At 40.3% G+C, this 27,003-nt stretch overlaps 1 protein-coding gene and 1 long non-coding RNA gene across 5 annotated transcripts in view; both read left to right on the plus strand.

Annotated features, from left to right (window-relative positions):
• Positions 1–25,297, plus strand: part of CSNK1A1 (casein kinase 1 alpha 1) — a 60,558-nt gene extending 35,261 nt beyond the window's left edge. For 2 of the 4 annotated variants that reach the window (XM_006138103.4, XM_006138106.4), the window contains 5 exons: positions 4,756–4,834; positions 5,887–5,961; positions 7,491–7,597; positions 8,294–8,442; positions 23,767–25,297. In XM_006138103.4, coding sequence (XP_006138165.1) covers positions 4,756–4,834; positions 5,887–5,961; positions 7,491–7,597; positions 8,294–8,442; positions 23,767–23,774 — 418 coding nt within the window. In that variant the 3' untranslated portion in view covers positions 23,775–25,297. Of the gene's footprint in view, positions 1–4,755; positions 4,835–5,886; positions 5,962–7,490; positions 7,598–8,293; positions 8,448–23,766 lie in introns of those variants that run through there. The other 2 variants (XM_006138105.4, XM_006138104.4) reach the window with 2 other exon arrangements.
• On the plus strand, positions 8,449–22,094 carry LOC106733003 (uncharacterized). Its single transcript, XR_001369247.2, has 2 exons — positions 8,449–10,606; positions 10,874–22,094. It is a non-coding gene; the product is annotated as an uncharacterized LOC106733003 (long non-coding RNA).
• Positions 25,298–27,003: the final 1,706 nt, after the last annotated feature.

Here is a 27,003-nt window from a genome sequence, read left to right on the forward strand (position 1 = left end):
CTGGCCTAAAAAACTGCATAGTCTGACTACTGTCACGCTCATTTTTCCATTCTACCTCAGTAAGTTCTGCATGGCAGAATTGTCTGTCTTTTACATCTAGTTATGTAGCTGCTCCTCCACTATAATCTTATTAAACGTAGAATCATAGAGCTGGAAGAGACCTCAGGAGGTCCTCAAGTCCAGCCCCCTGCCCAAGGCAGGGCCAATCCCAACTAAATTAACCCAGCCAAGGCTTTGTCAAGCCGAGACTTAAACACCTCTAGGGATGGAGACTCCACTACTTTCCTAGATAACCCATTCCAGTGCTTCACTACCCTTCTGGTGAAACAGTTTTTCCTAATATCCAACCTAGACCTCTCCCACTGTAACTTGAGACCATCGCTCCTTGTTCTGCCATCCATCACTACTATGAACAGCCTTTCTCCATCTTCTTTGGAACCTCCCTTCAGGGAGTTGAAGGCTGCTCTCAAATCTCCCCTCACTCTTCTCTTCTGCACACTAAACAAACCCAAATCCCTCAGTTGCTCCTCATAGGTCATGCGCTCTAGCCCCCTCCACTGGACCCTCTCCAATGCATCCACATCCTTTCTATAGTGTGTGTGGGGGGGGGGGGGGGGGGGAACCGCACTTGAACTGGACACACTACTCCAGATGTGGCCTCAACAGAGCCCAGTAAATGGGAATAATCACTTCTCTGGATCTGCTGGCAGTGCTTATCCTAATGCACCCTAATAAGCCATTAACCCTGTTGGCTACAAGGGCAGGCACACTGACTCATATCCAGCTTCTCATCCACTGTAATCCCCAGGTCCTTTTCTGCAGAACTGCTACATAGTCATTCAGTCCCCCGCCTGTAACAATGCTTGGGATTCTTCCATCCCAAGTGCAGGACTCTATGGATGTCCTTGTTGAACCTCATCAGATTTCTTTTGGCCCAATCCTCTAATCTGTCCAGGTCACTCTGGACCCTATCCCTGCCCTCCAGCGTATCTACCTCTTCCCCTAGCTTAGTGTCATCTGTGAACTTGCTGAGGGTGCAATCCATCCCCCTCATCCAGGTGATGAGGTGTTGAACAAAGGCGATGAGGTGTTCAATAAAGGTGTTGAACAAAACCGGCCCTAGAATAGATCCTTAGGGCACTCTGCTAGAAACCGAGCGCCAACCTGACATCAAGCCATTGATCACTACCCATTGGACCCGACAGTCTAGCCAGCTTTCTATCCATCTTAGTCTATTTATCCAATCAATATTCCCTTAACTTACTGGCAAGAATATTATGAGAGACTATCAAAGGCTTTGCTAAAGTCAGGTATATCACATCTACTGACTTTCCCATATCCACAGAGCCAGTTAGCTCATCGTAGAAGCTAATCAAATTGGTCAGGCATTACTTGCCCTTTGAATCCATATTGACTATTCCTGATCACTTTCCCCTCTTCCAAGTGCTTCAAAATGGATTCCTTGAGGATCCCCTCCATGATTTTTCTGGGGATTGAAGTAAGGCTGACTGGTCTGTAGTTCTCTGCATTGTCCTTCCCTTTTTTAAAGATGGGCAGTACATTTGCCTTTTTCCAATCATCCGGGATCTCTCCGATCTCCACGAATTTTCAAAGATAATGGCCAAAGGTTCTGCAATGACATTTGCTAATTCCCTCAGTACCCTTGGATGCATTAAATCCGGGCCCATGGATTTGTGTATGTTTAGCTTTTCTAAATAGTTCCTGACTTGTTCCTTCCCCACCTAGGGCTATCCACCTCCTTCCCATACTGCGTTGCCTAGTGCATTTGTCTGGGAGCTGACCTTGTTTGTGAAGACAAGCAAAGAAAGCATTGAGTACTTCAGAGAGGGTGGGGGGCCCTTACTGAATGAGAGAAGTAACCTAGTGACAGATGATGTGGGAAAAGCTGATCACCTTTATATTGCTAACATGCCTGTAGAAACCTTTCTTGTTATCCTTCACATCCCTTGCTAGCTGCAGTTACAGTTGCACTTTTGCCTTCCTGATAACTCCCCTGCATTCTTGAGCTGTGTGTGTGTGTATGTGTGTGTACACACTCCTCTTTAGTCATCTGTGTAAGTTTCCACTCTTATAAGCTTCCTTTTTGTGTTTAAACTCACCAAGGATGTCCCTGGTAAGCCAATCTTGCTGCACATCAGGATGGTTTCTTCCTGTGCCTTTAATAAGGCTTCTTTAAAATACTCCTGGACTCCTTTCCCCTTCATGTGAGCATCTCCGGGAATCCTGCCCACCAGTTCTCTGAGGGAGTCTGTCTGCTTTTCTGAAGTCCAGGGTGTGTATTTTGCTACTCTTTTCTTCCTTTGGTCAGGATCTTGAAATCTACCATCTCATGATCACTGCTTCCCAGGTTGTCACCCACCTCTATTTCCCCTACTAGTTCCTCCCTGTTTGTGAGCAGTAGGTCAAGCTGTATGTGGCACCTGGTCTATAGCAGACACCAATCACAACATCACCCCTGTTGCTTCCACCTCTAAATTTCATCTATAGACTTTCAACAGTCTTTTCTCCCTCTAAATACTGGAGCACCAAGCAATCATACTGCTCTCTTACATACAATGCAACTCCTCCTCCTTTTCTCTCCCGCCTGTTCTTCCTGAACAGTTTATATCTTTCCATGACAGTGCTCCAGTCATGCGAGTCATCCTCTCCCCCCCTTCTGTTCCCAAGGTCTAATTTCCCCCACTTCCACTCCCAGCTTTTTCTTATCTTTTCTTCCCCTCTCCGTTACTCCCTAATGTGAGTGGAGGGAACCTGTTCCCATCTTGATTCCTGGCAGGAGATGTGTTTGAATTGAGGTTTATGGGTAGACAGAGTTGATCCAGACCAAGTTAAATAGGTATTAGCAGCATGCTGGTATATAGAAGGGCAGAAGCCTTCCCTGCCATTTTAGGGAGAATGTTGCCAAGGGAAAAAAAAAAACTAGTAGAGTGGATACTTCCTCAGTGCAGTGAGTAACACCTGTCTTTAAATACTCACAGAAGAATGATTCAGGGAAATGTTATCCTTGTACAGGCAGTCCCCGACTTACGCGGATCCGACTTATGTCGGATCCGCACTTACGAACGGGGCTTTCTCGCCCCGGAGGTCGAGGTGGCGGATTGCTACCTGCGAGCTCCAGGGCGCGAGAGCCCCGTTCGTAAGCTGCTCCGGTGCCCCTGGTCTGCTGGAGACCGTCTCCAGCAGACCAGGGGCACCGGGCGGGTTCCTGCGCTTCTGAGGCTTTGCCAGAGCAAAGCCTCAGAAGCGCGGGGAACCGCCGCTGCTGCCGCTTCAGTCCCGGTGCCTGTGGTCTGCTGGGGACCGTCCCCAGCAGACCACAGGCACCGGGACTGAAGCGGCAGCCGCGGCGGGGTCCCACGCCTCTGAGACTTTGCCAGAGCAAAGCCTCAGAGGCGCGGCACCCCGCTGCTGCTGCGGCTCTGCTCCCCGTGTCCCTGGTCTGCTGGGGGGCGGGGGCGCAGCTAGTGTGCCCCCCCCCTCCCAGCAGACCAGGCTTTTGTTTTGGACCCTGGGGCAGAGCAGATGTGGTGCTGCTGGGTTGGTCCAGTAGCACCGAGGAGCGGCGCTACTGGAGCAACCCAGCAGCACCCCAGCTGCTCTGCCCCAGGCGTCCCCAAGTCAGCTTCTGCTGAAACTGACCAGCGCTGACTACAGGAAGCCCGAGGCAGAGTTGCTCTGCCCCCGGCTTCCTGGAATCAGCTGCTGATCAGTTTCAGCAGCAGCTGACTTGGGGACGCCTGGGGTTCTTAAGTTGATTCTGTATGTAAGTCAGAACTGGCGGTCAGTTTCAGCAGCGGCTGAATCTGGACGCCAGTTCCAACTTACATACAGATTCAAGTTAAGAACAAACCTACAGTCCCTATCTTGTACGTAACCCGGGGACTGCCTGTAGTGTGTTTGGTGTGATAAGGTCTAAGGCTGTATTGGAGCATGTTTATTGTAAATAGAATGTTTTAGCAGCAAGCTCTCTTAATGCAGTCTGCAAGTGGCACTGAAACTTTTTCCTCCTCTTTGTATGGTGATTTAAGTGTGTTAAGTAATTAAATATAAGGGTCGCTACTGCTCCTTGTCTAGATGTGTTAGTAACAACATCAGAATCTACAGTAAGCCCCATGACAAAATCATGTTTCTGCCTGAGCTAATTAATGTGTACACTCCAGAAACTATACAGGCCATATAGAAAGGGGGTTTTCCAACAGTGTAGGGACTTTGTCCCCAAATGATGGTAATTAAGTTGATTGGAAACCTCCTTCTGTTGACATTGTAGGTGCATCATTGACAGGTCATCATAGCTACATCAGTCAGGGTGTGGATGTGTAAGTTTCTTGTTCCAATCCACTCTTGACATTTATTTCATAAAATAAATTAATGAAATCTGTGCTTATAAGATTTTTCACTTCAGCTTTCTGGAGTTTAAGCAGATGTTTAACCACAACTAATGTAAATAGGAGCTGCATGGGGAAGTCATTTTCCTTACTTTGAAAAACTAAATAATATTGGAGCTTTCAGACTACTGTTTGCTCTCAATTTCAGATCTCTAAAGTGGCATTGGAGAAGCATAATTTAATCCTGGCTTTTTTTTTTTAATTGAATCCTTGTGCCACTGTTAGAAATAGTCTGGACAAACATGACACTGGTTCTAGTTTAAGGATTCTTATGACAACCTTGATGCAATCTTCATCTTCTGATAACATTTGTAGTTTTTAAGTTTATGCTAATTTTTTTCCTCTACAGTCGTCGAGATGATATGGAGTCGCTAGGCTATGTATTGATGTATTTTAACAGAACCAGTCTACCGTGGCAAGGATTAAAGGTAGGCCATGCAGTCTGCAGTCTTACTGTAGACTCTAAACCCATGGTGTCCAACATGCTAGCCACACGTGGCTAGCTAGTTTATAATGGTTACTGCTTCAGAACAGGTTGGACACCACAGCTCTAAACATAAAGAGTTGGGAGTGGATGCTGTTGTCTACTAGCCTGCATAAAATTACCTTTGCAGTTCTGACCACTCTTTTCCAAGTTCAGTTTTATTGGATATGACAGGAGAAGGCCTCTGCTTTCAAATGTAGAATGTGTATTTCACTTTTTAAAAATGTATTATAAATGGCTTACATCAGCCTGGAAAAAAAGCACTCTTTCTATACCAGGACATGGTCATTTTTGGAAAGGGGAGACTAAGATATCAAAAGGTATTCGTTAACTGTGTGGGTTATGAAGGCATAACTAACTTTAAAGGAAATTTAAGTATAGTTTGTGGGTTAACTGAATTACTGTCTTAACTGAAACATACACTAAGCTTAACAAAGGTGTAAATTTTCACTACCCTAATTTGCAGCACAGGGTCATGTAAAAGCTTGGTGAATTTGTGATTTGAATAGTATAGACTTATTTCCTGTATTTTCGTTTTCTTACTCATATTTGAATTGTGCAATTCAGTCTGTGTTAGTTCCACAATCTGTAAAGTTTCAATAGGCACTCTGCTTGTGAAACATTAGAACTCTTTAGCTGCAGTCTTAAGGTAGTGACTGCTTAATAATAAAAGGCACAGGAAGCCGTTCAGGGTGGCTCAGGAATTGGAATTAATGGAAATTCTGAATGGACAAAACAGCAGCTAGAAAGACACGAGTTGTGCCATGCGATACTTAGGCTGCAATAAATGGTATTAAACTGTGTCCAGATCTTAATACCAGATTGACCTTCATTCCCTCTGCAATAAGTATGTGGGACTTGATTGCATATTTAAAAAAACCTTTTGATTCACCAGTGGCTTTCCCCATCAGTTTGGTGTGAGGTTTTTTTGCTGCTGTCCTTGTTAATCCAGAATTGCACAACATCTTTTTATATTGTGACCCACATGTTCCACAGGCTGCAACAAAGAAGCAAAAGTATGAAAAGATTAGTGAAAAGAAGATGTCAACGCCTGTTGAGGTTTTGTGTAAGGTAAGAGTACATGGAAATAACTTTACCTCATTCCTCAGACTCAAAAGACCTATTCAATGTGGTGGACACAGGATCAAAGCACTTTATAAACTACATTCTCTTCTCATTTGTATTCTCCCATTAGCCATGGCTACTTGATCAGTAAGTGCAGAAAGTAATCCAACAAGATCCCTTAAATGACAGAGCCTCAGTTTGGGTGGCTGAACAGTAGAAATCCTCACCTTTTCCAGTTCTGCTTGTTCTCACCATGTAAACATTGTCAGGTTTATCTGAGTTGTATGTCATCCACATTCTTCTCAGAAAGTATTTGAGGCACAAATAGAACACTCATATCACTGGGGAGGTCAGGACCCTGTGTTTCCTTACAATGTCTGCCATCTGTTGAATAGATGAAGCAATAGAATGGACCCTGAGGAATCCCACTTGAGGGATCTGACTGCAGAAAAGCAATTGTCCAATCCAGTTTATCTGGGATTTCAAAAGATCTGCAAACTGTCATTGTTGGGGGCTGCAGAAGTCACACCACCTGCCATCAAAGGCATAGGCATACATGTCGTCTTTTTACCCATCTCTAGGATAAGATTATTTTCCTTGATTAGATATTTTCCAGGAGTCCCATAGATCTAACTCTACAATCCTGCATATTCACAGTATAGGCAACCCCCGACTTGCAACTCGAATGGTTCCTAGGGAAGAGTTGCAAGTTGAGGGCATCGTAACTCAAACCCTCATTTATGATCAGTGTCGTGTGCTATCATAAATGCAGGCCAAGGACACAAGTCGGGGGTTTTTGGCCTCTTCCGCACTTACAAAAATGGTGGGGAGCGGGGTCGCAACTCGGGGCGGTTGCATCTCAGGGGTTTCCTATATAGTTAATGTATGAAATGTTGCGTATGCCAATTCATTGAATTCTACTTGTGTTCTCTTACAACATTGTGCTCTTACATTTGAGCATTGGTATATAATACCTATTCTTATGGATAAAATAATTTAAGCAGCACTTATGATGCAAAAATTCATATTATGCTGCGAATTCTCAAAGTAAGAGACTTTTCATGATTAAGTCGCAAAGACCATTAAGCAGCAGCTTTTATTTTTACTTGTAATACACCCAAAATAGCCTGGATGAGTAACTTAGTTTTCTGAAGAACTATAACTACTACTGTTGGGACATTAAAATACTAAGTATTAACTAGAATAAAACGGGAAAGATATAAAAAAATAAAGCATTTGATGTATTTTCAATTTGTGAGGTGCTATTTTTGTAGATATCCTTATTTTTACATAACATACATCATATTAAGTTCATGTGAATTAAGAAAGGAAAAGGGATATATTCTTGGGTGTCTAATTAGATGAGTATCCTGAGCAAAATGAGGCAAAAACAGACTTAAATTCTTCATTTTCCTAAGACCTGTGTCCATTTTTAGCTCTTCCTTGAAACATTGTCTATGGCTTCTTAATTTCTGAATCCTTTCAAATGTCTACTCATTGCAGGTCATGGGTTTGACTAATACTGTTGCTTACAGGGATTTCCTGCAGAATTTGCCATGTACCTGAACTATTGTCGTGGCCTGCGCTTTGAAGAGGCACCTGATTACATGTATCTGAGGCAATTATTCCGTATTCTTTTCAGGTAGGTCTCAATTATAGCATAGTCTGGAAATCTCATGCTGACAGCACTGATGAATAACTGCTTCTTATTTAGAGCTGAGTTTAAAAAAAAAAAAAAAAAGCTCCTGGACTGAGGGAGACATCTGTTTTCTTAAACAAATAATTTAAAATTAGAAGTAGAGTGAAACTACAGCTAAAGTGAGCTATGTGACAGAATATTAAACTTGCTGTGAAAGAAGAGAATCTTTTCTGTTTTCTCTGTTCCAACATTCTTGGATCAGTGACTTTGATTCCTCTTTATCCTCTGCTTACAAAATGGCTGAAATTGTCCTGCATTCCACCATTTCCAGCAACTCTGTGACAGAGGATATGGGATTGAATCATGAGAGGAATCAATGGGGGGCTTTTGGGTGCTGTGAGCATTTGGGCTACATATAGGTAAGAGTATAAAGGAAGAATCATTACTTCAGTAGAGGCAGAAGATTCTGGGTTTTGCAGTAGTTTTATGGATACAAATGTCTCCTTCTCTCTCACACACAGATTTGCCAAATGGCTTTCAGGCTTACTTCAGGATTTCTTTTAAATTATTATTTAGCATTTAATGCTCATCTTCAAAGTGCTTTACAAAGGCAATTACCTTTTAGTTCCATTTTCAGACTGGCTTGATAGTCACATGAAGATAGTCACGTGTTGCAGTAAGTGTTTTCTTGTCTTCTAGGACCCTGAACCACCAATATGACTACACATTCGACTGGACAATGTTAAAGCAGAAAGCAGCACAGCAAGCCGCCTCTTCCAGTGGGCAGGGGCAGCAGGCCCAAACCCCCACAGGCAAGCAAACTGACAAATCCAAGAGTAACATGAAAGGTTAGTAGCCAAGAACCAAGTGACGTTAGAGGAAAAAAATTGAACACTAAATTGGACAATGGCAGTGATTTAAGTGTTAGATCAAGGAGGTGGTTTAAAAACACACATTTGGCTGTACACTTAAAAAAACAGACGTCCTTGGAGAATTTGACTACTAACTTTAAACCAAAATGTCCTTGTTCTTCATATCATTTCTTTTGGGGATGTTGGGTCATTTTAACCACTGCATCTTTTGCTCCTGCATTAACCCCTTTTTCAAAACAAGAAACTGACTTGGTGTTGGGAATGTGATAAGTGATAAATGATAAAATCCAAAATCCTAGACCTAACACTTTCAAGGAATAGTTCTCATTAACTAGGGCCAGTGTCTGGAGACTTTGGGTTCTGCTCTGTTTCAGCTGTAATAGTGCTGTGGGTTTGTCTCTGCTTAGCATCTGTCCAGCAGTGAAAATGGAAAACTGTGAATGGTACGGTTTCATCAGTTGGCTTCCTCTAATGTTAATGTGTATTGCATTCAGCCTCACTTGGCCCAAAGTCCAGGGAAAGGACCAATAACCTTGATTGTCTTGCTTAAATTTGGGTTTAATCTTGAACTGCTGTTGTACTACATGGTTTTATCCTAGAAAATCACAATTTTCCATCTTTTTTCAAAGGGCTGAATGTTCTTTGTTTTCAGACTTCTTGGTACAAAACAAGTTTCTAGACAGTAGTTTTGAAGGGAAATATGAACTGTTCAGATGCAGTTGCTTTCTGCAACTAAACATGCTTTAGTTTGAAGACTGTTGAATTCTTCTGGAAAAGCCCAAGGAACTACTTTGAGTATATTAGCTCTTTGAGCAAGGATATTATTTCAATCTTAACATCACAATGCATGCACTGTATTGGATTACATTCCATTAATGCAGTAACAGTTAGTTACTAGTATATCAGGTTCTTGTGCCAAGCAAAAGGGAAAACTTGGATAATTCTTCCTTATAATTTAACCTGCTGAAAGTAAGGCCAGGTCTACACTGCAGGAGAAAATCAATTTATCTAACTCCAGTTACGAGAATTGCATAGCTGGAGTTCACCTGCCTTAAATCACATTTGTCTGAAGGCCCCTTTGCAAGAGGTCTCCCATCAATTTTTCTTATTCCTTGCAACCCTATGGAATACCTGGATCAACAGGGACACCATCAGTGTTTTGATTTAACAGGTCCTTACTAAACATACTGAATTGAACTCCAGAAGATCAATTTCCAGAGTGTCAATCTTTGGGTAAGCATAGACAAGGCTTCAGCAGGGTGGATAAAAATCAACAACTTTAAAAAAAATAAAATAAAAAAGAGGGTTTTTTTGATAAAATACTTTGAGGGAAAATAGTTTTGATAGCTCAAAGATATCTCTTAGTGTAATAGGGATTATACATTCTTATTCTGTAGTATGTGACAATACTATCATGAAATGTTTAAGAATTAAGAAACATTTTTGTAAATGAGTTCCAAATACTTTATGGATTAGGGACCCAATCTTATGGGGTTCCAGAGGTGTCTGTATAGATTGTTTTGGTTAATCTTTCTTAGCGGTCTGTTTAGAGGGTACTATCAGAGATGCTTAGTCTTGCAGTTCTCAAACTGGATTTGTGTCTGCAGAGATAAGGTATGTTAACTGGAAAAATGTCTTTAAATTATATATAGAAGTGAGAAATAACAGGCCTCAATCCTGTTGTCCCTCTGCAAATTTGTGAACACAGTCAATCCCTTGCCTCTCTCCAAAAGTGCAAAGTTTCAAAAAAATGAAATGAATGGAAGACTGTTGGGGGCAGAATAGATCTAGATGAGAAGTAGTCTGGAGATAAATGCAAGAGGGGAGGTCAAAACAAAAGAGAAACTGAGCAGCATATTCCAAAAGTCTTGAGGTCTTTGAGTGTAACCTTCATTGACTTGATATCTACCCTTCTCTCACTGGAAGGAAAAACCTATAATGGTGGCAGTTTGGGAATATTTTAATGAAGTTCCTCTACCTGTGGGTAAGACAGGCATGCATGCAAAATGCAAACAGTGCAACAAAGAAATGCAAGTCCTGGTTGTCTGACTGAAACAACATCATCAGAAGTGTTCCGTCTCAGGAGGAAGCTGCATTGAAAATGACGAAAGGAACGTGTCCGAACATGCAGGATCTTCAGGTTGGTAAACTTTTTTATTTTATATTTCTTTATTAAGTTCTGCCTGTTGGTCTTCCGTACTATTCTTAAATTCTCATGTTTGAGCAAAAAATAGTTAGGATCAGAGTAACATTTTGGATGCAGTTGTAATAAATAAATAGCTGAAACAGGCAGATCTTCCTTTTACAATTTCACCTTATAGTAGTGCTGAGTGTTAGTGAGTGCAATGAGTAATACTAAATGAGCAGTATGGTGGTAATAATTAAATATTTGCATTGTTTTGTTTAGGAGACTCCTCGACAGACAGGATTCTGAAGACTATCCATCTTCAAGATCACCATCATTTTCTGTAGTTTCAGAATTATCTGCCAATGATAGGGTTTCAGTCACCTCAAGTGTGTCATATAGCCACAGTATATCTTCTGTAGCAAAAAAGAAAAAACAACAACAACCATAGATATCTTTGTGATAAGAATCAGCAGATTGCAGAAAGTAGTAGTTGATGGGGGGGCGGGGGAGCGGATATCCAGTTTGTTTATGCAGTAAACTCTGCTTTCCATATTATTGAGAACCCACACTTCACTAACATAGTACAGTCATTAAGACCAGGATGCAGTCCGCCAACAGAGCAGATGTTGCAAGCAAATTGCTGGATAAAGTCTGAGAGCAATTGAGAAGAGTGCAAAAAGTCTAGAAGGTAAAATTGTTAACCTGTGTCTTGATGGGTGGAGCAGTGTTCACAATGATACTGTTATGTGCTTGTGTGACAACAGAAGAGAATGTTTTCCTTACAGAAACAATATATCAGGAAATGCACACATAGCGGAATACTTACAAGGAGTAGCAGTAAAAGCTGTAACAAACTGAAAAAATTCAAATGTCTTCTCTGCAGCTTGGTCACAAACTATGCTGCACAGCTATCCAAAATGGGAAGAAATTTAGAAGAGAGTGACGAGAGTCCCAAGCTAATAACATATGGTTGCAGTGCTCATTTGATGCACCTCCTTGCCAAAAACTTCCAGAAATAAAGACTAATATTGAAATTGCAAAATACTTCTGTTACAACCACTTTGCAGCAGCTACCCTGAAAAAAGTGGGAGGAATCAAGCTAACTCTTCCACAATATGTGTGATGAAACTTGGTGGTAGATTGTTTTGAGCACTATATCAAGAACTGGCCTAATCTGACAGTTTGTGAACAAAATCGTGAAAAAATAGATGTTACGGTCACAGCCAAAATTCTCAGCATTTGAGCTTAAGAGAATTGTTGAACATATGATGGGTACTCTGAGGCCTATTTCTGTAGCCTTGAACAAAATGCAGCGAAATAGCTGTTTTACTGCTGATGCTGTTGAAATTTGGAAGGAACTGAGAGCTTAAAAAGAGAAATATGCAACGACAGAATTAAATTACAAGCATTAAAAAAAGCAAAAAGGACAAGCACTGTCTTCATTTTCTTGCAAATATTCTCAGTACTCAGCACCAGAGTCAAGCCTTTTCTACTGAAGAAGAGTTGTGGGCATCTATCAATCATCCCTCCATAATGCCAACTATAAAACTTCAGAGCTAAGGATGAACCATTTCAAGAAAGATGTGTTTGCTGATGTGTTGAGCGATGTCACACCAGTGAACTCGTGGAAGTCACTTAAGTACTTGGAATCAGAGATTGTTGAAGTGATAATCTCACTCTTATCAGCAATAGCTTCTGATAGTGTAGAATGAACATTTTCCTTTGGACTAATTCATTGCAGATTTGAGAAATTTCTTGGACCCTGAAAAGGCAGGAAAGCTTGTTCTGCTCTTCCAGATTATGAACAAACAGGAAAATGAAGGTGAAGATGACTGAGTTAGCTACAGAAGCCAACATTTTAAGTGTCTTATGATGTCCTATCTGACAATCAATTTAATTTAAAAAAATATTTCATTTAAATATTAAACAATTTTAACACATTCCATTTTAAAAACTAAATGTTTTAACTAAATTAAATTCAAGTTTGTTTTGTTAAAATGTTTGCTGTTGAAGAAAAACATCTAGAATACCTGATGTTGTTTTAGTTAAATAAAACAATTTAAATGTGTTTGGTGGTGATCTCCTTTCTTCTAATATTGTATGGCAAGAAAATCCTAATGACTAATCTGTAGAATTGGGGGTAGTTCACCTCCCAGTGACTTCATAAATACAGGCTTTAATTACCTTTGGTAAATTATATAAACCAAACAATCATTTGTTTTTTGATACAGCTGTAAAACTAATCTGAAGAGCTCTCAAAATAAATCACTGTTTAAAAATGCACTGTGTGTATCTTCTGAAAATGAAACCTACATCTATCTGTGAGTTGTGAAGAATATGTATTAAGGTTATAACAACCAACAAGAATGCACTTTTATGTAGAAAACCATGATTAAATTGAGTCTTCCTGACTAGTGATTTAAATCATTTTGATTTTAAATCACATCCACTCTGGGCCTCAATAAGCTAACAGGTTAAGTTAATGAATGTTAATAATACAAGAAAGTGCTGTGAAAGCCACAATTTTGACTTGCAACATTCTCTTACTGGATGCCCAAGTTGCAATATTGAAGCTTGTACTTGAGGTCAGTGCTGCACTTGGCAAGCCTAGTCAATTCAATGCCTACTTAATCACTATCAAGTAGCCAAACAGGAATGGCGTAATGTACCTGGCAGCTTACCTTTTATATTGCATCAGCCATAATACCATATACTAGCAAGCCAATGTGAGCATACTGGTTTGTCACTGTACATGCTAATGCCACCTGTTGAATATCTTGACTTGTTCTTCAAAGTTTCTAGCCAGTATTGTGTATATTTATTTGTGCAGCAGGCCTTCAATGTAAGGGGTAGTCCTTACCCCAAAGATCTTACAGCGGGCTCTAAATCAGTGGTTCACAACCTATGGTCCGTGACAGTACTGCAGGGAATCTATGGAAAGTTTAAAAATAAGAATCAGGCCCACCACTCACTCTTCCCTTTTGTTTCATTTTATCTCCCCCATGGAGTGGGTGTCTGTGAAATTTTAATAGATTGAAATGGGGTCCATGTGCCTGAAAAGTTTGGGAACCACTGCTCTAAACTGACCAAACACGGGAAGGGAATCGTTCATTTATTAAACTTTTCCCAACAGAAAGAGGAGCAACGTAGACATTTACAGGGCTTGACAATTAGGGCAATCTACTCGCCTTAGCCTGGTGTGGCCGCGCAGCACAGTCTGCGTGCGCAGTGTGCCAAACCACACGGCTCGCCACTGCTTGTCAAGCCCTAGACATTTAACATCTCACTAAGCAAAGAAAAGAATTTCAGCTATTAAATCTCCAGCCCCTTCCCTGTTGGCAAAGCAAATAGCAACATTAAATGCCCATGTAAATAAACTCCCATTATTTCTCTTAACAAATGTTCCTTTTATAATGCCTAGCCAAACCTTGTGATAATCTGAGAAGTCCTGTGTTAGTGAGAGGACTTTGATATCACATCTCAGTAAAGGCCTTTTGCTTCCTGCTGCTGTGCTACCACTGCCTGCAGCTGCTGCCTGTAAATCCATTGTGTTTGCTTCAGGGAAGAGGAGCTGTCTTTCCCTTTCATGTTATCTGAAAACTGTAAAGTCCCTGGGAGGGAGAAAGTAGCATGCCCAAAAATGTGTGTGTTTGCTGGAATCTTCTGGAACAGTAGTAGATCAAAAGAGAATAGATTCACTGCTGGTTAATTGAAGAGATGCTTGGTAATATGGAGAGCATTCCAGAAGTAGAGCAACATTAACAACAGTGACATAAATTATGCAGAGTTGGGTAAGCCAGAGTCATTTGTATACATTTTTTACTAGGCATGAACATGGGGAAAAAAACTTGTTAAAGCTAGGTTTGATTCTTCTTGACAAACAGAATGAAAAAACAATCTGATGAATTTTCATGTGTCCACTTATGAGCAAAGACTATTGCAGTCAAACAGCAAGAAAGGGAAAAGTGGTCTGCATCAAAATTTGTTCTGAGTAATCCGCCTTTGTCTTTGGCATGAAGCATGCAGGGATTTTCTGTTAGGATAGTGATAAGTCTGAAAGTGAAGCTAATTCTGATAAGAATTTTGCTACTCCTTTGCTTCAGATTTGAAAGTGCTTACCCTTCATAATGAAATTGTTTTAAGAGACTTTTGGATCGAATGTGCCACATCAGAAATCGTCATATGCTAGAATTTTTCCATAAATGGCATCCTACTTACAAAATGCCAAGTGCGATGCAATTTTATAGGAAGTCTTCTGAATGCTGAAGCCGATGACATGAAAAAATTGGAATACTTATTATGCAAGCTTCTTGTGTGTCTCTAGTATTTTAGGAGAGCAGTTTTCACAATCAAATTCATGATAACTGCACGGTGTGTTTACTCACCACACAATATATAGTTGACTAACAGAAGAATGCATCAATAAGTTGAGTCCACGATTGGTTATTTTGGTTGTAACCAGCAACATGGCTAATATGAAAGTTGCTTGGGCTTTCATAAATAAGTTCCATACTTTGTGCTGTCTCCTTATTTTCTTTATGTGCTGTCTGCGATGCAGCTTTTCATTGGTGAAATCTGACAACTTCCATGTGTCAAAAGTGCAAAGCAGGTCTTGGATGCAAAACTCAAAGTTCTCTTCACTGCTTGTATCTTATGGTTGAGTCCATTTAGACTATGGAAAACAATAAATGTCTGATGCCAAGCATGAGTTGCTGATCATTATATTTTCTGAAAATACTGAACACAATCCACTTACAAAAAATAATAGCCATAACATCACAGAAAAATCAAGTAATCACTCCTGCATACAATGCTGCCTATTTTCTTGATCCACACTTCTAGGGCAAGACCTTCCTTGGAGACCTATTCAGTTCAGCTTGTGATCTTTTGCAAATTTTTAAAGGATGTACAAATGAGCAAACAATTCTTGTGAAGATGTCATATTATAAAATAAGAACCTGTAGAGCCACAAAACAATGTGGTTTGCAATTCTAGCAGTTGAATAGGAGCTTGCTTCTTAATCATGGTGGAAAGGATTGTATCCTTCTTAAGTTCTGCCACTGTAGCTAGAGTTCATGGTGTGTACCCCTGCATGTGAGGATTAAAATATTAGTTTGGAGAATCGTAGTCCATTCAGAGAGCAGAAATAGACTGAAGACTTCCAGTACTGGAAAGCTGGTGACATCTATCTTTAATATTGAAGAAAATCTCAGATTGAGTTGACTGGTATTAATTAGATGAAGAGGGAGATTCTAATGAATTTGATGGCAGATATAGATGAAAGTAGTTGAAGATGAAGAAAAAGATGATGAAAAGCAAGATTCCTGAAGTATCAGCCTGTTAACTACCTACTAAGAGTGCATTTAAAAACTATTTTCTTTCACAGATGCTATGTTTGAAACAGTACAAAAGAAAAATTCAATAGAAATCAATCTTTGTTTATATGCAGTGTGGTTGTAGCCCTCTTGATCCCAGATTATTAGACACACATAAGTGATTATACCTATTAGACCAAGTTCTGTTGGTGAGACGCTTTCAAACTTCGATTTACTTGCATAATGTTCATAGAATCATAGAGCTGGAAGACACCTCACGAGGTCATCAAGTCCAGCCCCCTGCCCAAGGCAGGACCAATTCATATGCAGAGGAGGGTGGTAATTCTTTTGTCATTCACTGTGCTTCATATTTTTCTAACTCAAATAACTTGCCTCTTGTTATTAGGAATAAGTATCTAAAGCTAGGTACACTGGAGACGTTTGACTTTTTTTTAATGTTTGACCAGGTCAGTTGACCATTCATTTTGGACTGGCCAAATGCTCAACCCTAACTGCAGTTGATGCAAATTCTTTAAAGCTTGATCTGCAAGCTTAATCTTCAGCTGCAATAGCACTGTTTTGTGATTTCCCCTTGTTACATGGGTAAATGCAATTTTAAAAAAATACAAAAATAGAATTTTTATACATTGGAAAATGTTTAAGATTTTTTTTTATAAATTAAATTCAAATTTAATACAAAATATGTTAAGGCTTAAACTTGTCTTGTAAAACACTTCAAATACATATACTGAACTCACAAGCCTCTTAAAAACTGAGTTAAAGGATGTTTTTCTATAAAACATTTTCCCTATTTCTGGCTGTTGCGATCAAGCTTTATAAATGACACAGGTCATGTACTGTATTAATAGCTTAATCCTGTGATGGATTGGACCCACGAGTGCCCCCTGGGTGCAAGAAATTGGTAAAGTCATGATGATGCAACCAGACCTCCTAACTCAAGGAGACAGCATCATGCATTTATCAGCATTATCCATGGAGCCCACCGGGGATTTTACCCCTCTTTCATAACTTAAATAGTTTATTTTTGTTAGCTCAGGTAGGGTGAAAGTGTATGGTAAATAAACAAGGGAGCAGGATCAGAAGGGTACAACACTGAAGTGAAATCAGAACACTGGGAAGAAGGGACAACATTCTTCAGAGTGTAGCCTCTAGTGTTCATTTCAACTTTAGAGAACTAGAGGGGGAACATCTGCCATGGCTGCAGGTCATATTTCAAGACATGTTTGTTCTTTTGGGTAAAAAAGTAACAGACACTAAACATAAGCAGCGTAACAGGGATGCAAGATCTGGTTGTCAAAATGAAGCATGATGCAAAATGCTTTTTAGAAGGCAGTGATTTTGAAGGTGGATGTGTGGGTTATGTTTGAACAATCTGGATTAACTGCCTAGTAAACTTGTATTTTTCCACCATTTAATTTGAGTTTTTGTGTTCAAAATATAATGTGGAAGTATATATCAATTACATTTTTACTATTACTGCTGGACTTCTGAACCATTTTTATTGTGCAATATAGTCAAACATTCTAGGAATATATGTAGTGTCACATTTTTAAAGGGGCTTTTCTTTTCAAGCTACCTGAACCTTGCTAAAAATGGGTTTTAAATAGATTTGGATAATTTCCATTTTCTTATAAAACTAGGTTTGGAATAATTATTTAAAGAGTGGTACAAGCAGCTTCAGTATGTTTCATTTGTACTGTTTTTGGGGAAGAAAGTTGGGTTGGTTTGTTTAAAGCAATGCACTGAGTATTACTCAATGAGTAACTTACACTTTGTTAGACAGTAGGGGTTTGTGAAAATATACCATCTACAGCTTCAGAGTAATCTGCTGGTTTTACTAGTTTGCTGCAACTAAATGTTCATCAGACAGTAAATTACCTGAATGAAAAGACCAGCTTCTTCATCCAGAAAAATCATGAATGTGTTGGTAATCGGGACTAGCCAGTTCCATCTAGACTCCTCTGGTGGTGAGATTGCTTGATTCATTTATGTGGTGTTGTTCCTTTTGTCTTATTCAGAGCGAACATTTCATTGACAGATGTTGCAAAGAAGATAATCTAGATGAAACAGGGACCCTGAAATGTATAATTTAGGGATATAATGTTCAGTTGATTAATCTTTTAGCCAGAATACACCTCCAGAAAAAGGGATACATTTTTCATTTAACAGCTTCGCTGAGGAGAGCAGAAGGATCCAAGCCAGTTCTGACACAAGGTGTACAATGATATTAGTGGTTGACTCTTTCAGGGATTTATTTAAAACTAACTTGATCGCATTGTTGACAGCACAGATGTATAACAGCTGAAGTAGTCAACAACATCAGACTGTAGAGAAATGTAGAACACATGCTGAATATACTGAACCCTCTTTCTGTAGCCTCAGCTAAACTTCAGTCACATTGCTCTATTGTTGATGCTGTTGAAATTTAGAAAGGAATATAAAGGAAAGTTAAATTTCTGGCAGTAAGGAAGTGATGAATCCATCATTTACTCCACCTCATTTTCTTGTCTATATTGTCAGCCCAGAATATCAGGATAGATTTCTTACGCGTTGAAGATGCCAAGTTGAGAAATGAATTGAGGGTTGAAAAAGCAATAAAGCTTGTCTTCCTCTCCCAGTCTGAGTAAATGAGATGGGGAGGGATGAGTTATACTCGTTTTAAAAGTCTCAACTGTTAGTCTGTAATCTTTTTTAAAAAAGACATCCTTTAGCACCTTAGTCTAAATAAATATATATAATCTGTGTGTGTGTGCCCATGCGCGCGCACAAAATCATGAGCCTTTGTGGGCAAAACCCACTTCCTCAGATAAGCAAGTTTGAAGGATGGCCAAGGAAATATTAAACTATGTACAAGAGACACAGGTGAAAAGGAACTTCAGGCAGGGGAAATATTCAGTCATTGTTTGAGTAATGTCCCCATTGGTGACGGGTCATCCCAGGGCTGCAGTTCATAGTTTTGCAAAGCAGGTTCCCTATTGGGCTGCACGTGTGCAAAAGGTGCTTCATGGCGTTCACACCTTATCACCTCACATGAGGACTAACCCACCCCCTTCAGTTCCTTGCTAACGTTCTCTATCACGGCTAGAGCTTCACCCTGTTGCCTTAGGTATGCTTACCTTAGTACTTAGTTCTTATAGATAGTTGTAGATAGTTTCCCCCTAGTTCTGCTTAATTCATTATTGTTGAAGAAAAAAAATGTTTCACTTCTCAAGGAAGCGTGGTGTAACCCTGGTTGCTCAGGAGGAGGCCATGAGAACTTTGTTTTTTTCCCAGTTCTCTCCTTACTCATTTTTTTTCTTTTTTCTGCTTCCTCATCTTACAAAACCAAAAACATGGACCTAGAGGCATGCCGGGCTCACTGGACTTTAAAAAGTGCGACTAAGGTAGTGACCCCATGGCAGCCTTGGATGGACATTCATTGTGTATTTGCTGCCTGGGCATAGCCCGTATCCTGCAAAAGTGTGTGCACTGCTGCAGTCTGATAGCAAGAGCAAGAAAGAGAGAGCTCCACCTCAGAATGTTTTTATTTGACAAACCCATGCAGCCTGCTGAAGACCAACATACTTCTCATCCCTAGTGGGGGTCTGCTAAGTAAAGGGCTGCCTCCCCACTGCCCCGGCATACTCTTCTTCCCTCTTCTTCTAGAGTTAGCAGGGGACATAAACCCTCGTACATCTGGTACTGACACCCTCTGCAGGTTCCACACTGCAGGAACCAACTCTGGCACCGGTCCATGCCTCTGCAGTGCTGTTGAGAACCCCTAAACAGACTTCAGCCCTGGCACTGTACCATGTCCTGGCACCGCCGAAAACGCCTCGGCTGGCACTGGTAAGCTCAGCACCGAGCCTCATGCCACCGTCTTCAGGTCCTGCAGCACCAATGATGGACCCATCACACCACTCAGCACAGGCGGCACCCAGCTAAAAGATGCCCATCCCCACCTTGCATCTGAAAAGGAGATTCAGATTCAGGACAAGGATCTTGACACACATGCCCTGGACCGATTGCCAACTGATAATTCCTCTGTCACCTGATGAGGCACTTATTCCATCTGACACGTTCCCGGCTGACCTTAAACAATTCCAAGATCTTTTTAAAAGGGCGGCAGCAAGCTAAAAGTTTTCACTTCAAGAGGTACAAGAAAAAACGCACCATCTTCTGAAAATTACAGCCCACGCTGCATAGCACAATCGCTCTGCCCATTGACGAGGCAAACTCCAGCCTCTATTCAACCCACATGTAAAAGGGCTGTCAAGAAATACTTTGTTCCTGCCAATGACATGTACTTTTTATTCATGCACCCCAGGAATTCAGATTCCTTGGTTGTGAAGGCTGCACAGCATAGAACTAAGCTGCCACAATATAGAGCTGGTACCAGTGACAAGGATCATAAGAAATTGGACTTCTGGCAGAAAAATGTACTCATCCTCCACATTACAGCTAAGAATCACTAATTATTCAGCCCTTCTAGTGAATCATGATTCTAGTATTTGAAATTGGGGGATCTTCTGGAACATCTTCCCAACTCAGACCCATCCTAAATGTGCTCATTTGAGGGCCACACTATCATCCACACAGCCCTTCAGGCCTCTTTAGACATCTTAGACACACCACTGCTAGAGCCGTAGTCATATGCAGAGCATCTTGGCTACAGGCTTCCGGGGTTCTCTGTGAGCATCAGTCTAAAGTAGAAGATCTTCTGTTTGACAGACAAATTGTTTGCTGCCAAAACTGACGAGGTGTTAACATAGCAGTAAAGATTCACGCACTACCCTTTGTACTATGGGCATGTACACCGTGGCCTGTCCCAAGTGGTACACCCCATACAGTAGAAACAGATGGGGAGTACAACAGCCCACCACAGAGCAAGTCACGACAGTGAGCACAGCGGAGACATTCCACCCAAGGAAGCTCTTCTGCTACTCAGATTACAAAACAGCAGATTTGAGACATTGGTCGAGGGTCTGCATGACCTCCCCAAGAATTCAGTGCCTTCACATTCATACCATCTTTTTACCTATCAGTTCTGCTCCTTTTTATAATATTGGGAATCCAGAACATCAAATTGCTGGGTGCTGGACATAATCTGTACTGGGTACATGATCCCTTTTACTTTCCTTCTCTTCCCTCTACCCTACCCACCTGCTTCAGGGACCCTTCCTACGAGACGCTAAGGCAGGAGATTGATCAACTCCTGCTGTTGGGAGCAGTAGAGAGGGTACCCAACCAATTCAGAGGAAGGGGGTTTTATTCAAAGTACTTTCTCACTGAGAGAAAATGGGGTTGGAGACCTGTCCTTAGTCTCTGCATATTGAACAAATTTATCCTCCACAAACAGTGCTTCAAGATGGTCACGTTAACAACAATCATTCCAGCACTGGATGAAGAGGACTGGTTCGCAGCATACTTTCCACGTTGCCATACACCATAACACAGACGCTATCTCTGTTTTGCACAAGGAGCAGATCACTACCAGTGCAAGGTCTTGCCATTTGGCTTTCCTGTGCTCCTCGAGCCTTTGCAAAGGTTCTGGCTGTAGCAGCAGCATATCTACACCGACAACACATAGTCATCTTTCCTTATCTTGACGACTGCCTCTTAAAAGGATGGTCTGATGAGGAAACCACCTCCATGATATGGAAGACCAAATAGCTATTCAGTCATGAGCAATGTCAGTCTTCAACAAGCAAAAATCTACCCTAGAACTAGTGCAGCACATAGTTTATTGGTGCTCTCTTAGGGTGTGTCTAGACTACATGGTTTTGTCGACAAAAGTGGACTTTTGTCGACAAAACTATACCTGTGCCCACACTACCGCTGAGTTCTGTCGACGCTGGTAAACCTCATTTCACGAGGCATAACGCCTTCTGTCGACAGAGTTCTGTCGACAAAGTGTTATTGCATGTAAACTGTCCTTGCGTCTACACTGCCATGTCGACAAAGCAGTCAACAGAACTGAATGTAGTGTAGACGCTCTTTGTCGACAGAAGCTTTGTCGACCGTATTTGTCGACACAACTTCTTTCGACAAAACCCTGTATTCTAGACGTACCCTTTGACTCAATTTCAGCCTGGGCCTACTTCAGCAACTCTTCATGCTTATTCAGGATTTCATAGATATTCTGTCCATGAGCCCTTCCACTACAACACTGACCTGCCTACAACTTATGGGCCACGTGGCCATGATTACCTATGTTGTCCAACACGTCCGCTTACACTTCTGGTCCCTACATTGGATGGCGTCCATCTATACTCCATGTTGCTCTAATGTTGCTCATAGATATAGCAGTGCCTTTGACCTCATTGAACAATTTCTGATATTAAGTGGCAGTGTTAAAAGGAGCTTTTCCTTCCATATTTTCCCAGATTCAAACAAATTTGCTCTGTTATTTAGTGAGATGTTTTCTAGCTTCTAACACTGGAAACATGAATTTGAGCAGGGTTTTTTGCATCTTAAATAGTTTCCCAGTAATCTGCAATTCAATCTTTGCTGGGGTTTTCTTTGATATAGAGCCCAGCTCATCATGCCATATCTGTATGGAGTCAGCAACGTCAGTCACTGTAAACTAGCTGTTTTTTCCAGAGATAAGACTCGAGTCTGTCACTTTTAGATGATCGCTTTCCTTACTAACTGGAAACTGAGCTTTTGTTACAAAACTAGCCAATTCTGTAGTCTATAGGCCACGGTGTGGCCACTGATGTAGAGCATCCTGCATTGCTTAACAGTAATACCGAACATAGGTTCAGATGACTCTAGTGCATTAAACTAAAGGAAACAAAATGCAATGATCTCCTATATCTTTTTATATCATCCTATTCATTAGAGTTTAATCAACTCTCCCAGATACTCAATGAAAAGATTAAAGATGTTTTGATTTCCTAGGCACAACTTCCAAAATGTGGTGGAATTATAAGTGCTGTATAGTAAGAGGTACTTGAACAAATTATATGGCAAAATGGCACAAATGTGGGAATGGTCTCTTAACAAGTGGGGACAGTATACATGCGAAATTGTGGTTGTCCGTCCAAGCAGCATGACATCCAAAAGTGCAGCCCCCTAATACCTGTATAACAAGTTCTGTAATTGAAGTGTGTTGGTCAGCTTAGCTGAGATCATTGCAACAGAAAGATTCATCCACACAACAGTGCATACTGCACAATATTTTTTTTAGCTTTTGATGAGGGCGCTTCAAAGACGATGGTGTAAATAGTGATCATTTGAAATGCATTTAGAATTAAATGCCTTTCACTTTACCTTCTAATAGGCTGGTAAAGCAGTCAGTTAACTAAGTACTTCTCAAATGCCTTCTCCCTCACACAGAATGCCGTAAGTTGACAAAGTCTGAGCGGTAGCCATGTTAGTCTGTAACTGGCGGAGTCCTCCCAGTGACCTTGCACTGGTGCAGAAGCTTCAGGTGCAGTGTGGTACCACTCATCCATTCAGTGCCATCTGGGGACCAGTTGTGAAATTGTGCAAATATACACATAGGGTATTATAGACAAATAGAAAACAACTCTGTGAAAGTACACCTTGTTTTCTGGTGGCAAGAACACCATCTTGTTTAATTATATGGCTGAAGGCCCATTTGAAGTATTTTGCATCTGTTTATTGTGTATGTGTACTGTTTCTATAAATTTGCAAGCATGTGGTGTTGGTCAGGAACAGTGATAAGTCAAACCATTTGTAACTTTATAAAAGGAAAGCCATGACCATATAGTTGTAAATGGAATATTTTCCCCTGTAAAGTGCCATAACTTTGTGCTTAACCCTTGCCATTCTAGAAGCTGTACCTTTCCTTTTCAAATAGCAGTAAGTTCCCTTTGTTTTGTCTTGCAGGTTTCTGAGCATGAAAAGAGGAACAAACGAAGCAGAGCAGATTGGAGCAAGACTTGTCACTCCCCAAATCTAGAAATGTTAGTTCATACGTACACTTGCCAGTGGTTGTGGGCAACCATTTACTTGGTGTAAAGAACTTAATTTCAGTATAAACTGGCTCTGGGAAGCGCTAGTGATGCTGCACTTGGAGTTGTAGCAGCCGCTGTAATTGTGAATTACTGAGATAGTGAAACATGGTGTCCAGTTTTCTATTACATTTTTTCAAGTGGAAAAGTTAACTAAATGGTTGACACAAAATGGCGGAGAAAATTGTGCATATGCCAATTTTTGTTACCTTTTTACTTTGAACTACACTGCTTATGAGATCTTATTGTTTTGGAAGAATGGCATGAACAGTCTTCTGCAACAGTTGTGATAATTGTAAATGCTCACAATTGTGCACTCTTTCTGGTTATTCCTCCCTGGATTTTGAAAGTTGTACACTTAAAACATTCTTAAAATTGTTGGCTTCTATGTGCAACATATCAAGCCAGCTGACATGGTAGTAACCAAAGATTCCAGTTTTTAAGCGTATGAAAGACTCTGCCTGCTTACCTGTGCTAGAACTAACAGCATCTAAAGTGAAGACTTAAGAGAAACTTAGCGACTACTAGATAATCTTTAGGACTCTGCATTAACTCTATAATGTTCTTGGTATAAAAGGAAAAACAGCATATTTGTCACAGAAATTTAGTTAACATCTTACAACTGAACCTGTATGTAAGTTGCTTAGATAAATGTAATCACTGTAAACATCTATATGACCTGGGATTTTGTTTTTATTTTGAAATGGGAGCTTTTTTGTTTATAAGTTCATTAAAAACTAAAAACTTTCTGTAAGGAAATGAGATTTTTTTTAAAAAAAAATTTGCCTTGTTAATTCAGTCTAAAGAAATCAACACCACTTCAGTTTTTTAAACTGACAATTTCAAAGCCCTTTGTTAAGCAAAAGAAGTCATTTCTTCCTAAATCATTTTAGATTTAGTGTTGTAATTCTTCCTCACTTTTGTTTTTAAAAACATTTTGTATTTTTTTTCCTTGAGGGGGAAGGGCAGATTTGCATTTTTTATAACCTGCTGCATTGATACCCAGCCCTCTATAACAAGAGATTGACGAATTTAAAAAAATCAAAATGGCATCTTTTGAATACCAGTATTTACTGCCCACAAGCATTGCCATTGTCTTGCATTGGCTGGACTGATTTGTGATTATTAGTTTTGAAAATTTAGAATGGAAGTGTTTAGAGGGTTTTAAACCAAGGCATTTTCTTTCAAGTTCTTGTGAAGTGGATATGATCAAATTAACTCTTATTCTTGGACAGCCTCACACTGTGCAGTGTTCACATCGGTTACTGGGCTGGGCTCTCCTCCTTCTCACTCTTACTTTAGCCCAGCTGAAAGACAGAAGTACTTTTATTGCTGGTAATTCTCTAACAGTGTAATTTATTCCTTTATAGCATGTCAGAATAAATTAAAAACATCTGAAAATGCTGCCAGATGCCTATTGTGTAAATGGTGTTTTGTATGTTAGCCTTTTTTAGTCTGTTTCCAGGCGTATAACAAAGGTTTGGGACACAAAGCATATTTTTGTTGTTGGAGAAGATCTGAATTTGAAAAACTGTTATTCCAGGCCTGCATATAGTAGACAACAGCTGCTCCAAAAAAGTGTGCAATTTAATGGGGGTAATGGCATGGTAAGATACTAAATTCATATGTGGAGAAGTCTGACTTGTGAGCTGGCAACTGTATTAATAAATACTTCAGTGTTAACATGGTTAGATATCTGTCGGGTAAGTGACAGGTTTTGATATGCTCAGGATATCAAATGTCAAGATATACTTTCCCTTCTGTCTAGTTGAATGAAAGGTTCATTTTGCCTTTTTTTTTTTTTTTTTTTTTTTTTTGTAACTTAGCCTTTGAGTAGAGGCACCATCTTGCAACCAGAAGGGTAAGGATGTATAAGATAGTTGCCCATTCACTCTCAAAATGTAACTGATTTTTTTCATGTGTTTGGTGATTTTAGCGGGAAGGTTCTAGGTGTCATTCCTTAGCCTCGATTTTTGCCAACTTGAAATTCTATAAATGTGACAAATCCCAGACTCAGTAATGGAAATTCTCCCAGTTCTAAGCACCTGCTGCTGTAGCATCTAGGCATATAATTTATTTACATCTAGACACAAACTATAGTATTCTAATCAAAGGTGTATCAAAACTGAATGGGAAGTTCCACTTCTGGAAGACACTGAAATGTAAGTTCCTCCTTGGACAGCTGTCAGAGGGTTAGTTGAGCTGAACTTTATAAGCCACAAAATTCATGGAAATAGAATTCATGCTATTTCCTTGCATAGATGTAGTTCCCCAAAATTGTAGGGAGATGTCATCACAGCCTCTTTCTGCAACTGTTTTGGGAAGATATGACACTGGTAAGGGGACAGATTCCTTTCCTATGTTATAATCTTGTTTTCACTTACAAATGAGTTAGTAATGGATTATTGACAGGATAAAAATTCGCAGCAGGTGTTTAGTACTATAAACAAAGCTCATTCCTAGCAGTTTGCCTTGAATTAATTTAGCAGAGAACTTTTGATTTGATGTGAAGCTCTTGAGATCCTTTTATACTACAAAAGTCATGGAATTGTGCTACTTTCATGTGCACAGGGAGATGGAAGCTAAATTTTGTATATGGTTCCTGTACAGTATTGAAAACATGAGTCTAGCATGGGAAATGCCATCATAGGCACATCAGAATGTCATTATTTTGGAAGGCACTTCCTGCTATTGCAGCCATTGGGCTTAAAAATGAATATCTCTTCCAAAGAGGGTGAACACTTGTGTAATACACACTGTAATCAGTACCAAAGTACTAAACTGAAGCCAAAGTACTAAACTCTATGAATCGACACAGATTCTGCTCTGCCAGATTCATTCTGTTCCCTTACTAATTAGAGGGCAAAACAAAATATTTTGCAAGCTAAAACAGACTTTCCAAGCAATTATAGCAAACCTACAGTGGTCTTATATAAGGCACCAGCCTCCTAGTGAAAGCTAGAGATCCTGACAGGTGAACATAATACAATAAAGAAAATAGATGCCATGATGTCATGCCAGCCAGTCCAAAAATTCCAATTGTCCAGAGGTTTTAAGCAATTTTGTAACTATCCAAGAACATACTGTCACTTGGATGCTTTTAAAGTGTAGG

This window comes from Pelodiscus sinensis, chromosome 17 (assembly GCF_049634645.1).
Source record: "Pelodiscus sinensis isolate JC-2024 chromosome 17, ASM4963464v1, whole genome shotgun sequence".
In the NCBI taxonomy this organism is placed as follows: domain Eukaryota; kingdom Metazoa; phylum Chordata; order Testudines; family Trionychidae; genus Pelodiscus; species Pelodiscus sinensis.